This window comes from Colletotrichum paranaense, assembly GCF_030867605.1.
Source record: "Colletotrichum paranaense strain IMI 384185 chromosome Unknown Scaffold_1.1, whole genome shotgun sequence".
Lineage (NCBI taxonomy): Eukaryota > Fungi > Ascomycota > Sordariomycetes > Glomerellales > Glomerellaceae > Colletotrichum > Colletotrichum paranaense.
Window position 1 is genome coordinate 4318313 of NW_026848959.1, and position 17052 is coordinate 4335364.

Sequence of the window (17052 nt, forward strand, 5' to 3'; positions counted from 1 at the left end):
TCACCACTTCCTCCTATGAATCATCAGTCTCTCGCTCAGCATCCCGAAAACAGACTGAGCTCTTGAGACAAGCACACAATCTTCACACGACATTCCTATACCGCCAGGACCTTCCAGCACAGCAAAGCACAGATGACAGCAAAAGACTTCCACGAAGTCCACGACGACGAAAAGGTCGGCGACATTGAGCGCGCCGCCGGCTCCCAAACCGAAGATGGATCGCCCACGACCACCAGCAGCGACTCGGTAACCATCCGCAGCAACCCCGACGCGACGAACATCAAGGCGGAAGAGCAAGAACTCTCCCACGACGCCACTGCCGCAACAGCGACAACAGGCCATGTGACGGGCCCCAGCGACACCAAAGAGGCCGCGCCCGAAACACAAGCCACGGCAGCGGCGCAAGGGCCACCAGCGGCTGCGGCGGCCGGCGCCGAAGACACGCCCGAGGCCGGCCGCACGAAGCTCGAGACAACGCTCATCGTGCTCTCGCTGTGCGCGGCGCTGTTCCTGGCGGCGCTGGACGTTACGATTATCACGACCGCCGTGCCGACCATTGCGGAGGAGTTTAATAGCAATATCGGATACATCTGGATCGGCTCGGCGTACCTTCTCAGCAATGCGGCTTTCGTGCCGACGTGGGGCAAGATTTCTGATATCTGGGGCCGGAAGCCCATTCTTCTGTGCGCGGTTGGTGTGTTTTGGGTTGGGTCGTTGATTTGTGGGTTGTCTACGAGCATGGGGTAAGTCTTTGAGAACTTCAGACTGGAAGATGGCGTATAGATGTTGCTAACATGATACAGCATGCTCATCGGCGCCCGCGCGATCCAGGGCATAGGCGGCGGCGGCATCATCGTCCTCGTCAACATCTGCGTCAGCGACCTCTTCTCGATGCGCCAGCGCGGCGTCTACTTTGGCGTCATGGGCATGGTCTGGGCCGTCTCGAGCGCCATCGGCCCCGTCCTCGGCGGCGTCTTCACGAGCAAGGCCACTTGGCGGTGGTGCTTCTACGTCAACCTGCCCATCTCGGGCATCGGCTTCATCGTGCTCTTCTTCGTCCTCAAGCTGCACAACCCGCGGACGCCCGTCGCGCAGGGCCTGAAGGCGATCGACTGGGTCGGCACGCTGACCATCATCGGCGGCACGCTCATGTTCCTGTTCGGACTCGAGTTTGGCGGCGTTCAGTACCCGTGGAGCTCGCCTACTGTAATCTGTCTGATCGTGTTTGGCATCGTCACGATTGGCGTCTTCGCGGTCAACGAGTGGAAGTATGCGCGGTACCCCGTCATCCCGATGCACCTCTTCCGCAGCTGGTCCAACATGGCCGCCTTCGCGACGGCCTTCTGCCACGCCTTCGCCTTCATCTCGGGCAGCTACTGGCTGCCACTCTACTTCCAGGGCGTGCAGGGCGTCTCCTCCCTCCTCTCGGGCGTCTACCTGCTCCCCTACGTCCTCTCGCTGTCCCTCATGTCCGCCGTCGCGGGCGTGCTGATTCGCAAGACGGGCAACTACGTCTACCTCATCGTCGGCGGCATGCTCATCACGACGGTCGGGTTCGGGTTGTTCCACGACCTACCGCTCGACCGGAACTTTGCAAAGATTATCCTGTACCAGATCGTCGCGGGGCTCGGTATCGGGCCCAACTTCCAGAGCCCGCTGATTGCGGTGCAGACGTCGGTGGAGCCGCGCGATATCGCGGCCGCGACGTCGGCTTTTGGGTTCATCAGGCAGATGGGCACGTCGATTTCTGTGGTTATTGGTGGTGTGGTGTTTAATAATGAGATGCAGAGGCAGTATCCGCGGCTGAGGGAGGAACTTGGCCCCGAGCTGGCGAATATGCTCTCTGGTTCGAGCGCCGCGTCCAGCGTGGGCGTGGTGGCGGATTTGCAGGGGGAGCAGGGGCAGATTGCGCGCGGGGCGTATCTGAGTTCTCTGAGGACGATGTATATCGTCTATGTTGCGTTTGCCGGGCTCGGGCTTGTTCTGAGTCTGTTTGTGAGACAGGTGCAGTTGAGTAAGAAGCATACGGAGCATAAGACGGGGTTGAAGACGCTTCGGAGCCGGACTGGGAAGTGAGGCTCTACCTCTCATATGGAGGCGCGCCTTGAGGGGGAAGAAAGAGGGTTAGGGGTAGGGAAGAAGGCGACGAAGGTGTGAGGGTTTGCTAGACTTCAACAGCATGGCGTTTTGGATAGGAGCATCTTGTTTGGTTGGCAGCGAGCATCAACTGGATACCAAAAAATAGGATGCATTCTTTCTCTCTCTGATGTTCATGAACCCCTGGAATTCACTCACGACTCGATCCATCTTTTGTGCTCATGTGAAATCGATGACTTATGGTCCATCGTATCATACATTGCTGCGATTTGGTGCTTCGCACGAGACATACCTGGATACCCCGATGTGCTGACAGCTTCACATGGCACGGTCGAGTTTGTAGGACCCAAATTGTGAACAAATCTTGTTGTCTATCAACATCTAGTCTATCACTGCGCCGAGAAGCTACCTCATCTATTCTATACACGTCTTATCATGAGTTTACCGTTTGCGCCTCGGCAGCTTTCTCCTCGTTCCCTGAGCCGCCCTTCCGATGCCGCCACTCCCTCGCCAAAAACGTTAACGCAACACACAATCCAAGCCCAGCGAGCCCGACACCCATGTATAACGCGCCCCGGAACCCCCTGAACTGCTCCTCCTTGGTCCCCGCGCCCTTGCTGACGTGCACCTCCACCGTGCCCGCGAACCCGACGCCGAGCGCGATGCCGTAGTTGACCACCGTGTTGACCAGACTCGCCCCGATGCCCTGGTGCTCCTTCTTGACGGCATTCGACAGGATCAGCGTCGCGGCGGGGAAGCTCATGTCCATGCCAAAGGGCATGATGATCATGGAGACGAAGATCTGCGCCCAGTAGATCTGGTTCTCGGGCGCCGTGGCCGTGAGGATAACGCCGACGGTGAAGGCGACGAGCGCCATCGTCATGACGACGGGCGGGCGCACCTTGAGCGGGCCGAGGAGCTTGCCTGTGATGACGGCCGCGAGACCGCCCGTGACCACGACGGGCGAGAACCACGCGCACGTGAGCAGTGGCGAGAGGGTGCGGATCTCCTGGAGGATCTGGACGAGGTAGAGCGTCCAGATGCCGAAGGTCGCCCAGCCGCAGACGACGGCCGCGAGGACGAAGGCAACGTCGGCATTGACGGCGTCAAAGGGCAGAAGAGGCTTCTCAGCGTACTTGAACTCGATGGCGGTGAAAACGCCGAAAAGAACGAGGCCGAGGATGAGCGGGACGAGGACCGTGGGCGTCTTCCAGCCGTCGATGGGCGCCTGGTTCCAGGCAAAGTTGAAGAGGATGAGCGCCACGATGCCCGTGACCGCGCCGGGGATGTCGAGCTCGACAAACATGTCGCTGAGGGTCCTCGGAGGGCGGTCGACCTTTGCGTGCGGCTCAGGAATGATGAAGTAGCCCGCGACGGCCAGGATCGCGAGCCAGATGGAGAGGGCCCAGAGTGCCCAAGGCCACCACTCGAGCTCGAGCGTGCAGGCGATGGCGGCTCCGACGACGCCGCCCATGGGCGCGACGGCGCCGAAGAAAGAGAAAACCATGGCCTTGCGGTGGCCCGGCGGGTAGGCGGCGCCGAATAAGGCCAGGGCATTGGGGAGGCAGATGGCCGGGCCGATGCCCTGGAGGACGCGTGAGAAGACGGCGAGTGTGAAGTTTGAGTAGACGCTGAGGCCGGCGATGAGGGACCAGAGGGAGAACCAGGCGAAGCCGATGATGAGCATGCGCTTGTAGCCAAAGGCGTCGCCGAGGCGGCCCGAGAAGAGGATGAAAGTGCCGACGGTGAGGGAGTAGCCGGCGACGAGCCAGGCTAGGCGGGCTGGGTTGTCTACGTGAAAGGAGCCGCCGATAACGTGGAGGAGGACGAGGGTTTCCATGTAGGCGGCCTCTGTTCAAGAGGTTAGTCTATAATTTTCATGTTTTCTCATGCTTAGGGATAATGTGATGCTGTGAGATGGAGTTTGGGGATAGAGGGCAGCAACTTACGAGTGCAGAATTGTGCCATGCAGCAAATAATTACGAACATGGCTTCACGGGGGAACGACATGCCGTCGACAGCCCATACTGAAGAGGCATTGGATTGTTGCGGCGCGAGGTTGTCGCCATTGTCGTCGCTTGAATCGTCTCTACTCGATCGGCCTAAGCTTGAGTCGTCGGGGATGTGCTTGTCGTCCCGGAGCATGTTGACGTCCGGTGTCGCAGCGGCGGTCCTGTCGCCTGATGTTGAGTCGAGGCTCTTGCGAACATACTGCTGCTGCTTCTCAGATGCCGACGGAGAAGCCATCGTGAACTGGAGTGCGGTGTTCCTTCAACCTCGGAATGTTGCTGACCCTGACCTTCAAAGAACAGGAAAGACCCCAGGCAGGACCATCAACGATGGGCGATACTCGAGTTGAAGTAATGGAAAACGATCTACCCGTCAGGTTGACGCCAACGCGCGAGGGCGGGAACGCCCCTCCGAGCCGGGGAGGACCCATTTACAATTTGGAAAATTCGCCATTCCCGGACTAGGCGTACATACGAAGTACGGAACTAAGAAATTGAATCAAAGATCCCCGAATCAGCCAGCCAGGCCAGCGGGACAAGGGGACGGCCTAAAGACCTACCTTAGAGGCTTAGAGCCGTCTCTGTCTCGGACTTACACGTGGGATTGGCGAGTTCTAGCAGAGGGTCCGGCCCAGGGTAGGGTGTACTGGATATGGGTCCTTTTGGATCATGGATGGATCTTTTCTTTTCGTCCCTTGAGAATTGCTTCCGTGTGGTGGTTGCTGACTGGGTTCTTTGGGCTCACCAAGACGGTATTAGACCACATCCCAGTTGAGCACCACACATCCTTGGCCCCATCATGCGGCACGCGAGTCGGCATTCCAGCAATTGACAGGAGTTTTGCGTGGTCGATCGAACCAGTCAGTGCTCAGTGCGTCGCTGCGTCGATGACCGCCTGTTGACTGTTCTATGGGACTCCTTGAGAGGATATTTTTACCCTTTTCGGGAGGAAGCTCCAGCGGGAACAGACTCAAAATCTAATCTGATCTCCAACGGGACGGGACCATGACGTCTCTTTCGGTGTATCCGTACGGACTTAACGTGTTGAAGATATGTCAGCGACTTCAATATGATGGATGACTGAGAACCTTTCTGTCAAGTCAACCTGCAAGACCAGTCAGACGGTCAGACAACCTTCTCGAAGCCGCATCAAAGATGAACAGCAAGACACGTTAACAACACAGCCGGTTCCCGCCCATCGGCAAATCCGCCCCCGGGCCCGCGGGATACGCAGAGCTCTGGGACTCTCGTATACCTACACTACAGCCCCCAACCTTCTCTCCCAATTCAGCTTCTGATCACGAGCCCTTTGTCGAGAGCTAGGAAAGCTGGACTGCGGGCGGCGGCGCAGGCCAGCGAGCGGGACAAACCTTTGCTTAACCCCTTTCGGAACACTCTTCGGAACAGGCTCAACTCCAACAGTGCTTAACCTGCCATAGGTGTCAAGGGTGCGTCGGTGCTTAGCAGAACGCAGGGCTGAGAGGGCACGGAAGGTTCCAAAGAGGCGGGCAAGAGGCATTCAAAGTGTCGGGCTGGGCTGGTCTAGTGCCAAAGGCGCAAGAGCTTAGCAAGGCGCGTGGCGCACTGGCGTACATATTCCCCCGCGCGCTCGGGATGGACGCCGCCCATCCCACCCTCAAGTTTGGACGCTTTCGATGCCTACCAGTGCCAACTCGCTGGGAGCTTGGGCCCGAGTCGAGCCTAGTCTGGCTTGCTGTCTGACAGACCAAGTTGACAAGTCCGCGGGTTCCAGCCACTTTTGGCGTTCTGGAATGGCCGTATTCGGCAGTGCGTTGGAAGTTGAGATGGCGGTGATTTGTAAAGCTGCGCTGGTGATGATGCGCTGGAGCCTGGGAGGATATTGGGGGCCGGGTTGACATTCATCCAAGGAATGTCTGAAAGATGGTTTATCTCCCCGGGGGAGACTTGGACTGCTGGTCGTTCAGATGAACCCCTGCCATTCTGTTGTCCATTGACCAAAGTCCTCGCCAAACCTTCGGGCGTTATTTGCTCATGATGGCTCTGCTGCCAAGACCATCGAACAAATCGCTCAGCAGCGTTTGAGATCACGAAATCCATGATAACTACGACGAAATACCATTCATCGTGAAGAATCGGGGAAAATTCCCAGTCGTGTACGAGTCAATCACGTCTAACGCCGAAGAGATCAAGGGAGAGCGTGAAAAGGATATTCCCGTATATCCGTATTTCCGACAGCTACCCCTCCGTTATTCCGCTTCTCAGCAGACAGTTGTGGGGCCGGACTACTTCCGGTGGAGGAGGGGGCTAGGTTCGAGAGAACCAACAAAAGTCAGAAAACCGTACTCTTGAATTACACACGTCAGAGCCGCGCGCGTGTCCTGATATCTTGCTGTCACCGGCCGTTGTTGCAACGTTCGGAACTCGCGTATCTCATTCCGAATCTGATCTGCCAAAATATCTCTAAAATGACATCCACGCCGGTAGTCCACGGCGCGGCGCCGCCGAAAACCTATCGGAGATCGAGTAGTATGGGTCCGCGGCGGGCCGGATGAGAGAGGTAGCTCGCTATGCATCAACGCCAGAAGGTAGAAGTCTCTATCAAGAAGCCTTGCCACGGGAAATTGTCAAGCAAAGGAAATCCAGAACTGCCGTTCGTTCATCACGCGGCATATACTCCACGGTCCCGATCCAACGGTTCCTCCCCCTCCATCACGTTCTTCCCACATGTGCTGAAGCAGCCTCGACGTCTGACGAATGTTGCCCAGTCCAATGACAGAGAACGTGTGCTCGAGTCGCTCGCGGAGGAAACTCCGCTGCTCCTGGTCTACCACGCATGACCCGACCACAGCGATGGGCCAGCATAGGCTTGTGTTGATCTGGACGCTCGGAGGCAGCTGTGCCAGATTCGCAAGGGCTTCGGAAAGGGCCGCTTGGGTCATTTTTACTGATAAATTATCCTCATGTTCATTATTCTCATTATGAAGGTCGTTGTCGTCGTCTCGTGGAAGAGGATAGAGCGCTGTATACAAGTACAACAGGATTGCTTTTTGATATATGTAGCCGACAAGGACGACAACATCAGAACTGGCTGCTAGATTCGGTGTCCAGTCCTGAATCTGCCTCTGGAGCTGAGCAAAGACGAAGAAGTCGTTGGCCGACGGTCGCCAATCCGTGTCTTCTGCATGAGACGACAGTTGGCGAGCGAGTTCGAAAATGGGTGGTATCAGGAGCAGTAGGTCGAGCCAGCAGCCACACATACTTCCGATATAGGATGTCGCTACTAGATCCCTCGCCAGCGGTATCAGGTCGCCAATGAGAAACAGCTGGTCGCTTATGCGAGCGTCGATAGAAATCATGCTCAGCGTTGCCGTGTAGACGTAATATTCGGTCAAGAAATCCTTGAGGCCTTTGGGTAGTTGGCTGTCGAGGGTCAACGAAGGAAGAAGGAGCGGCTGGGCTGCCATGAGGTGATCAAATACGGCGCCACTGATGTCTCCTTTCGCTGTCTATGACTCCCATGGGGCTGTGAGCATCTAGTCTGGAAAGCTGCGTTTCGTTGTGGCACCCAGAGCAGAGGAATAGGGGCAACGACGTCGATGCTCTGCTTATGGAGGAATGAGAAGAGAGAAAGAGATCAAATAGACTGACCTCGATAAAGCATAGGATCAGGGCACCAATGCCCATCGTCAGCTTTTGCTCGAGCGGCTGCCCGCCAATAAAGCTAGAGAGACTTCGCTGGAATAGACGAATCGACCGGCCGTAGTATTGATCCGCGACCCGGTCTCTGCTGCACACAGACTTGGACGCTCTGTGAACGGCACTCTGCGTCAGGAGCAACTGCAGCACGAGGTCGCTGCCAAACGCCAGCGGGATCAACTGTACGCAGAAAGGGTTATCCGGCGTCGACCCGTTGGCCATGCTGACTGTTGTCACGCCTAGGTAGTGGCTCAACAGGTCCATCGAGCTGCTGTCAGTGATTCCGGGCATGAAAGACAGTTGCCTCGGAACCTGACCCTCGGGGATCGGTAGTGTTCTTAGTGGTGTGAGCAGGCTGTCGTCCAGAAGCTCGCCATCATGACACACGTCTGAGGCGGTTGGGAAACATAGAGAACCTAGTGCCGCAGCGAAATCAACAGGGCTCTCGTGGGCGGCAAGAGGCTCGAGGATGTCGTCCTGTTGAAACCCGTTAGTAGCATGTGACGTTGGCTGGGAACTTGATATCGACGGCAGCTCCTCGGACGGGAACGCTGATTGTGGCACTGAGGCAACAGCCATGTTCGCTTCGGGTGATTTGGAGGACCGAGCAGCAGCAGCAGCAGTGCCGGGTCTTTGCCGCGCGGCACCGGACGAAGAGGCTGCCCGATCCGGGGCCGGATGACTGCTACGGGCCGTCGCTGGGGCCGGCCATTGACAATCGAACCCGTTGCGTTGGCAGCCACGACAGCACGGCTTCGTCTCGTCGCACTTTTTCTTTCGGCCTCGGCACGTTAAGCACCCAGTTCGCACGCGAAAGATGGGTCCAGCGCGGGTAGTTCGTGGTCTCGGTGGCATGATGATTCTTATCTGGTCAAACGTCTAGCCCTTCTCCTATTAGTGTGCTCGTGCACGTGTGATAATACGATGGTGAGATCGAGAGGTCGTAGAAGAGGCCAAGACTGTGATCTCTGGCGTTCTGGGTGCTCTGAGACGTGAGTGAGAGTGAAGCCGCTCAACCATTCTGGTCTGGGTCCAAGATTGGATGATACGAAGGAGAGCAGAAAGCGTGCGGGGGTCCGCCGAAGCTCAATGGCTTTGCCGTCTCGAGTGCGCGATCCGCCGGAGCCGCGGGGCTGATTCCGGACCCGCGCCAGCGCGGTAAAGCACGGGATTGGGCCGCACGCGGAGTCTCCGGCCAGCAATCTCTCGATGCGACCTAATTCCGTGACGACATGGAGGTCATGTGCCATCTTTGATTCCCTAGGTGAGGTGAACAGAGGTGCCATGCTGGCACATCTCTACAACAAATTGCCTATGCAGAAGGGTCGTTCAGGTAAAAGCGGGTTTAAGGATGTTGCAAAAACGATCGTGTGAAAGCTGGTCACAATGACAGACCTGGACGTTTTCACGGGATTGAAGTCTCGATCAAGTAGTGTGCTCATCAATCGAATAGATCAGTCATACTGTCGAGAGTATTGAGAGCCGTGCGAATAGTTCCGAGACGCTTGCTCGTGTCATGAGACCGTCCATTATTCGAACTTCCCGGAGAACAATCATCGAAGCGCCGTAGCGCTCCGGAGTCGTGTGGGTCAGTCGGTCCGCGTTCACCGCGCTTGCCGCAGCTTTCTAAAAGTATTATAGTTACGTCGTGAAAGTGATCTCGTCATGATAGGACGTTTTAGTTTATTATGAATAGCTAGCTACAATGTTTATAGCCCAGGTTAGGGTCCGTTAAGTTACCTATCACAATATACTAATACGATATTAGGTTAAAGTAGTATTCCATCGAGTGCTGCAGGGCAACACTACATTGATCTCTAGGTTTTCTCTAATTCTATCTTGAAATGAGTTGTCTATTCGCGAAGATGCTAGGAATAAATCAAAAACACCGTTTGATTTGCTATTCCCCCGCAATTTTATACATTGTCGCCTTGCAGCACTCGATGGAATAATCGGTAAATCTTGAGTTTCTTCCTGGGACACAGACGAAATGCTCATACAGAAGGCTGTAGACGCATTGTTACATTTTTGACTTGCGTTTAATGGTGTTTTTATTGATACAATATTAGTGTTGTATACCTTGTCTTGTATTTAATATGGTGTAAGATTGTAGAATAAGATATTCCAGCAGGTGTCACTATGCTAATATACAGAGAGCCTCAAAGAAGATAATTTGAAATGGGGCATTCGTCAAGAGCCGCAGGGCTATCACGTACGTAAATAGTAACCGGCAACTATTTAAACGAGAATCGAACTTCTTCCCTGACAATCCTGGCAAGCCGCAACGCATCCTCCCTTCCCTTTCTTGAGAACACGTTGAAGTATGCCAGGAAGCTGTTCACGCCATGGCTCGGGTGGGCGACCTTTTGACCCTTCTTCACCAAGCATCCATACCGGCTCACGTTCTTGGCCAGATCAGGCCGACGATTGAACAGATCGTCGCAGATATCCCCTGAGTCGAAAATGCCCTCCGCCGAAGAAACGTCGTAGTCCGCGGGGATGAAGACCATCACGCACGTGTACTGGGGGCCGTTCCTGTAAGGGTGACAGAGCGCCTTTGTGCGCTCCCCGTCTCGCAGCGCGATCAGCATTCCCAGACCCCAGTAATCGACGCCGTGCGTGGACTCGATGACCTGTGTGCCCTTCATGCCCGGCGGGCGCGGGTTGATCTCGATGAGCCACGCCTCGGGGCTCTTGATCGCGCCCCGGCTCTGGGCTTCGGCAGCCCTCGGTCGGAGGTCGAGAACGCCGCCCTCAGTGCGGTACTCGACCGTCGAGTTGTCCACTCGTCCCTCGAGGTGCATGACGCCGTTGCGGAGTCCCAGCCTCAGCAGCGTGTTGTGGAAGCAGATCCGGAGCAGGTTAATCTCCGATTCGGGGAGCTTCGAGGGGAACACGCTGTCGAGCTCGATGAATGTATTTGCGCCGCCGGAGCTGGAGCCGTTTGTGTCCGCGCTTTTGGGGAAGTCATCGCAAACCTCGAAGAAGAGGATCTCGCCGTCCAGGAGAACAAAGTTGGCGTCCACCTCCGGACCGGCACAGTACCTCTCAATCACGAATTCACTGCCGTGCCTAGACTTGGAGAGCGCGTCGAGGGGCCCCATGGCCTCGATGAGCTCGGTGTTGTTGTTGATAAGGAATACGCCCTCGGAGCTCCAGCCGTTGCAGGGCTTGATGATGCAGGGGAACAGAGAGCTGCCTTGCCTAGCCGCGACCTGGAGGATCTCCTGTGTGCTCGAGACAAGATGCGACTTTCGTCCCTCGAAGACGCTGGTTGCATACTTATTGGTGGCGGTCATGAGGGCTTCGGGCTTGGAGCTTGGGAGACCAAGCTTTTGCGCCGCCAGGGCTACTTGATGTTGGAACGAGTCACAAAAAGTGATAATACCGTCGACTTTCCCTTGGTAAGTGGCGACTGCCTGTGCAATTCGGTCTGCGAATCCTTCGTCCGGAGGCTGGGACATTTCGATGGGGATGAAAGCCTCTCGCCAGTGTTCATACTCAGGACCCTCTAACCAGTGGCCTGGGACATCGAGAACGACCATCTTAATTCCCAGAGCCATGGCGGCGAGATAGATGTTGGGTCCCGTGCCTCCATCGCTGGGGTGCTGACGACTGCCCTCAACGATGACTAGGGTCTTAGGAGCTGTCGGCGTCGTTATCCACGGGAAGGACAAGCGGTTCTCCGTCTCAGCTTCGACGAACTGTGAGAACGAGCGGGCTTCGAGTGACTCAACCCCGGGCGGCAGTGCCTGAAGGATGAGACCACCCGCAGACACTCCGAGTAGTTCTGCGAGGTCGTCTAGTTGAGAGACTTGAACAGGCAGACCCGAAAAGAATCTCAGTGGCTCTGCTAGGGACGACCGGGCGTCTACGAACTCGCAGTCAATAAAGCGGAGCGGAATGATATCGGATCGAACGATTTGCCCCTTAACGAGCGGCACGATGAGCTTGGCGACGCGGGGGCCGAACCCGAGGCCGCTTTCTAGGGATGCGCGCAGACATCCAGAGAGAAAATCGGTCGCAAGCCTAGATGTCGAGATGGAGAAGCGCCAGTCATCGTCCCACGCGTGGCTCAGCCGTGTGTTGTTGGAGGCATCTGTTGGGATAATATCGAAGACAATGTCGATGGTTTGCCAATCGTTGCCGCGAATCGGATTTGTGTAGGCTTTCCAAGAGAATTCATATACGGCTGACTATGATTAGATAAAGGACTAAAGCTGTGCCTGATGTAGGTAAGGGATGATCACTACTTTACCTTTATTCGTTGGAGATAGGACTTGGAAGTGATTTCTCGCGGATTTGGTTTGGTCCGGCAGATCAATGATGTCGCCCATGATGACTGGAATGCTAGTATACAACGGAAACGACTTTTTGCAATTATTACAAAGCTGTAGCGTTCTTCTTTAAATTGGAGCCATCGTCTTGCTGGATCTCTCATATGACATTAAACATACTATCTCCAGCTCTTCTCAAGACGTGGCCGCAACGAGCCTTCTCTGGCGGCCTACTTGAAGCACCATTCGAGAAGCTTCGTGCTTATACGTCTGAGTTTACCTTTCAACATGCCAAGCTTACGATGTTTTGCCGACTTACACGTACATAATATGACTGGTTTGTGATTATCTGGTTGCTTACGTGCTTGATTACCCGATCCACAAGCAACCATGCTTCAACGACTCCACTCCATAAAAGATCCCTGTCAGCTTCACGAGAAGTTGCAAGAGTATCAATGTCATTCATATACTTTCCAATCTCAAACGGCGACATACTTCCGCCTGCTGCCGGAACCTTTCGTCGACTTCTGTTCTATGAAGCCCCAGCAATTACCGCCAAGATGTCCGACCTACTTTCCGGTCCGCGTAGGTACCTCTTCGATAGAACGCTTACCGAGAGCTTCACCATCGCAGCCTCTTTTCTCGTCGTCTTCGTTCTCTATAAAATCATTCCGTCCCTCATTAGCCTGTACCGCTGGAAAGAGCCGAAAGTCCGCGTGCCTGTCTTGAATCTCGGCGAAGATAAGAACTACGCCTCTGCCTCAGAAAAGTACGTGCACAACTTCAAGTCCATTCTCCAAGAGGGCTGGGAGAGATTTCGAGATGGTGTCTATCAGGTCTGGGGCATCGACGGCTTCGTGGTGATTGTTGCACCCAAGTTTGTCGAGGAGCTCAATGCCAAGGGAACGGATGTGGTCGACGTGCATGCTGCGAGTCAGACGGTATGATATTGTGCAATAATGGTCTGAAACACTCTGAACAATTGACTGATGGGTGTCTATGTAGCGAATCATTGGCGATTACGAATGGCTGAGGATTGCGGACCATCTTCTGTTCCATTCAGTGCAGACGGACTTGACACGACAAGTTGGTACGTGATACTAGCAGCAGCCACCATAGTCTTCTGATGAAAACAAGGAATCCAAGGTTACTGACACCAAAAAGGTGCATTGCTCCCCGGTATGCGAGAAGAAGTTGAGTACGCGTGCTCCTTGCACCTGCCTGCTGGTCAAGGTAAGTAGTTAGCTCAGGAATCATGAAAGCCCAGTAATCTAATAGCTAAACCTTTCAGAATGGTCCGCTGCTGCACTTTGGCCTCGCATGATCAAAATCATGGCCCTAGTCGTCTCTCGCATGACTGTTGGTCCGGACCTGAGCCGCGACGAGGTCTGGCTCGACACCATGGTGGGCTTTCTTGACGACTTGTTCGCCGGCGGCTGGGCCCTCAAGGCATGGTCTCGACCCTTGCGTCCCTTTGCCGCCAGAGGAGGTTTTGTCGCAGGCATTTGCGATGTGTGGAAACGACAAGCTACTGCCAGAGACATGTTGATCCCGATCATAAAGCAGCGCCGGGCGGCGGAAGCGGCAGCTCGAGCTTCCGGAAAGGAGTGGGAAAGACCGAATGACCTACTGCAGTGGATGACTGATAACGCAGCTAAGGACAAGTCACCTAAGAGTGACGGCTTCGTAGCCGAGATGTGTCTCGTCTCAGGATTTGGTTCTCTTCACGCTTCAGGCGTCACCTTGACTAATGCGGTCCTGGATTTGGCGGCAATGCCGAAGTATCAGGACACCATCCGAGAAGAGAACCAAGAGGCGCGGAAGCGCCAAGAGTCAAACACAAAAGAGGCGGCGATCCTTAGCAGCTTAACAAAGCTTGACAGCTTTTTGAAGGAGTCTCAAAGAATGAACCCTACCACATTGAGTAAGTGGTCACTAATACCATGTTCAGATGCTCAAGCTAATGAGGCGAAAAGCTGCATTTTCAAGACAGGTCATGAAGCCCGTAACCCTTTCAAACGGCGTTCATCTTCCGGAAGGGACTCACATCCTCGCTCCCTCATCTATGGTCTCGTGGGATCCTGAAGTCTACTCCTCTCCCGAAGAGTTTGACGGTCTTCGTTTCCATAATAAACGGATGAACGCGGCCGACGGTGGTGCTCATAGAAACCAGTTCACGAGTTACTCTTCCGAGCAATTGCATTTCGGGTTCGGGCGCCAGGCCTGTCCCGGCCGTTTCTTCGGTAGTGCGATCATCAAGCTCATCATACTTCATTTGGTTGATAATTTCGAATTGGACCTTGTTGATAAGGAGGCAGGGAGACCTAAGAACGGGATTAAAGGGGCGATGATCACTCCGGGGGAGGAACAGGAGATACTGTTTAGGCGCAGACAGCTTTAGCTCTAGTTTATTGCAATGAACGCGAGAAGAGTTGTTGTCTTGCACTTTGCTAGAAAGGAGAAACTCTTTGATCTTGCGATTCAATTTACTGACTTCTTCTCGGCGTCCTCATTAAAGTGGAAGCACCCCAATGTATCGACTTTTGACGTTTCTGGCTTTATATTACTTATCATTCGAGCCAGGATATTGGGAGTGGTACCTTAATGAAAGCAAAGGGACAAAGTCACTCTTTCCTGTACCTTGCCAACTCTACCTTATTCGATGTTGTTGGCTCTACAACTCAAGACATCAAAATAAGATGTACAAGATGATCGTCTTCTCTCAATACCCCAGCAATTAGTACCCTTACGGAAGACACATCAATTCGATTTACCACTTTGAATGCACTGAATGCCATTGACAGCTATCTGGGCTTAGTTGCTGCAATACCCATGAACTTGATAAGTTTACATATATCTGTTCTGATCCAACGAGGCCTAGCCACATCAGTGCAGATTTATATTCTCAAAGGCGTCTACCAAGATCAGATACTTATGCTGTCTGAATTCTCCTTTACGGAAGAGAAACACAAGTAAAACGCTACGGGATTAAGAAAAGGAAGGCAGAGAAGCAACGATGAAAAAGGAAATCAGAAAAGCTAGTTGATTTGGCGACGGGTCCGCACGCCGGTGCGACTAAGCTGGAAACTCACCGGGTAATCAAGGTTTGCAGATATGGTTTGTACAGCAAGTAAGCACATTTGAGAGGCAACTCAGCAACACTGAACATTGTCGAGTAGTAGCGTCAACCTGGTATTTTTCTTCGTAATTCTAGGCGTTCCCTTTTAATCTACTGTTGTAATTATTTCAAGTCTAGCCAGTCTACAAACATTCCAAGTTACCTCATCTCGTCGCGCTTAACTTGCACCCGAATACTGTGTTTATTGCCCCACACTCAAACCTTCACCATGGCCGTCCCCAAAGTTGCACCAGCTGAGAGAACGCCAGTCATCGACCAGTCCAAAACCAGCATTTTGCATCCCAACATCCACAGAAAGCCGCCGCCGATTGTAGCCTCTGGCAAAGGGTCGTACTTGATACTCGAAGACGGGCGCCGGATCTTTGAGGCGTGTGCAGGCCCTGCCGTCGCCTGTCTCGGCCATGGGAACACTGAGGTTACTCAGGCTGTTGTCGAGCAGATGCAGAGCGTGTCCTACTGCTTTGCCTTGAATCAGTCCAACCGGCCGGCCGAAGAACTCGCCAAGGCGGTGATTGAGACTACGAATGGAAAGCTTGCAAAAGGAACCATCATGAGCTCTGGTAAGTCTATCTAGTAGCTAAATCGCCCCATGTCTTGTACCTTGCTAACTGATGCAAGGCTCGGAGGCTGTCGAGGCAGCAATGAAACTCGCAGTAAAGTACTTTGCGGAACTTGGCGTACCCAATAGGGCGGGCTTCATAGCCCGAGCGGGTGCCTTTCACGGAACCACTCTGGGCTCACTTGCGTTGAGCGGCAAAGTCGCGTTCCGTAAACCGTTTGAGCCGCTCCTCAAGAGCGACATGGTATCCTTTGTCTCAATGCCCAACATGTATCGCGGCATGCTCGATGGCGAGACTACGGAGGAGTATGTCGAGAGACTAGCGTGTGAGCTCGACGCCGAATTCGAGCTTCGCGGACCCAACAATGTCTGTGCCTTTATTGCAGAAACGGTCAGCGGAAGTGTGAGTTTTCAAAGCTTCTCCATCACGTTTAGGGGACCGTTGACTGACAAAATTAGGCACTGGGCTGCCACACTGCGCCTCCGGGATACTTCAAGGCTATCAAAGCGGTATGCGACAAGCATTCGGCACTGCTAATCCTTGACGAAGTTTTCTGCGGCATCGGCCGCACGGGGACCTACCATGCCTGGCAACAGGAAGATGTGATCCCCGACATCCAGACAGTAGCAAAGGGCGTCGCTGGCGGGTACGCACCCGTCGCAATGATGCTCGTTCATCAGAGGGTGGTCGATGCCATCGACGGCGGATCCGGCGTCTGGAACCACGGGCACACTTTTAGCTCGCACCCCGTGGCATGCGCAGCGGGTGTTGCCGTTCAACGTATCATCAAGAGGGAAGGTCTCGTGGAGAACTCGATGCGCATGGGAGAGCGTCTGGGAGCGGCTCTGCGCGCTGCTCTGAGCGGTCATCCCAATGTTGGGGACATTCGAGGTCGGGGGCTGATGTGGGCGGTCGAGTTCGTCAAGGACAAGGCCACGAAGCAGCCCTTCCCTGCAGAGGATGCCATATCTGCTAGGATAAGTCAGACTGGTCTCTCTGAGCCATGGAACGTTTATTTCTATCCAGGAGCTGGAACTGCCGATGGTATTTCTGGAGACCACATTACAATTGCTCCTGCATATACTGTCAGCGAGAAAGAGGTGGATCTGATTGTTGCCAAGCTCCATGGACTTTTGCTTGATGTTCTCGGCTAAGGCAGTTCCCATTGTATTGTGATGGGGATGAACCCGTATCTTGCCCTTTGGGTGCATTTAAGAAGCATGAGTCGCATCCCCGATAGACGCAGCAAATTTCTTTTTCTTCATGTAGGTACGACATGCGATAGTTATTTT

At 54.4% G+C, this 17052-nt stretch overlaps 6 protein-coding genes across 6 annotated transcripts; 3 read left to right on the forward strand and 3 right to left on the reverse strand.

Annotated features, from left to right (window-relative positions):
• Positions 1-132: 132 nt before the first annotated feature.
• CPAR01_01490 (multidrug resistance protein fnx1) lies at positions 133-2076 on the forward strand (the record flags this gene model as incomplete). The annotated part of the gene is made up of 2 exons (XM_060485779.1): positions 133-743; positions 804-2076. The coding sequence occupies 2 exons, from the start codon at positions 133-135 to the stop codon at positions 2074-2076; spliced, it is 1884 nt and encodes a 627-aa protein (XP_060356636.1).
• A 454-nt stretch (positions 2077-2530) lies between these two features.
• On the reverse strand, positions 2531-4344 carry CPAR01_01491 (major facilitator superfamily transporter; the record flags this gene model as incomplete). The annotated part of the gene is made up of 2 exons (XM_060485780.1): positions 2531-3948; positions 4047-4344. 2 exons carry the CDS (start codon positions 4342-4344, stop codon positions 2531-2533), a joined length of 1716 nt encoding a protein of 571 aa, XP_060356637.1.
• A 2368-nt stretch (positions 4345-6712) lies between these two features.
• CPAR01_01492 (uncharacterized protein) lies at positions 6713-8639 on the reverse strand (the record flags this gene model as incomplete). Its single annotated transcript, XM_060485781.1, has 2 exons — positions 6713-7594; positions 7737-8639. 2 exons carry the CDS (start codon positions 8637-8639, stop codon positions 6713-6715), a joined length of 1785 nt encoding a protein of 594 aa, XP_060356638.1.
• A 1379-nt stretch (positions 8640-10018) lies between these two features.
• Positions 10019-12121, reverse strand: CPAR01_01493 (uncharacterized protein; the record flags this gene model as incomplete). The annotated part of the gene is made up of 2 exons (XM_060485782.1): positions 10019-11976; positions 12043-12121. The coding sequence occupies 2 exons, from the start codon at positions 12119-12121 to the stop codon at positions 10019-10021; spliced, it is 2037 nt and encodes a 678-aa protein (XP_060356639.1).
• A 500-nt stretch (positions 12122-12621) lies between these two features.
• On the forward strand, positions 12622-14462 carry CPAR01_01494 (cytochrome P450; the record flags this gene model as incomplete). Its single annotated transcript, XM_060485783.1, has 5 exons — positions 12622-13002; positions 13067-13151; positions 13226-13294; positions 13353-13985; positions 14038-14462. The coding sequence occupies 5 exons, from the start codon at positions 12622-12624 to the stop codon at positions 14460-14462; spliced, it is 1593 nt and encodes a 530-aa protein (XP_060356640.1).
• A 946-nt stretch (positions 14463-15408) lies between these two features.
• CPAR01_01495 (aminotransferase) lies at positions 15409-16914 on the forward strand (the record flags this gene model as incomplete). The annotated part of the gene is made up of 3 exons (XM_060485784.1): positions 15409-15760; positions 15819-16162; positions 16219-16914. The coding sequence occupies 3 exons, from the start codon at positions 15409-15411 to the stop codon at positions 16912-16914; spliced, it is 1392 nt and encodes a 463-aa protein (XP_060356641.1).
• Between the last annotated feature and the right edge of the window lie 138 nt (positions 16915-17052).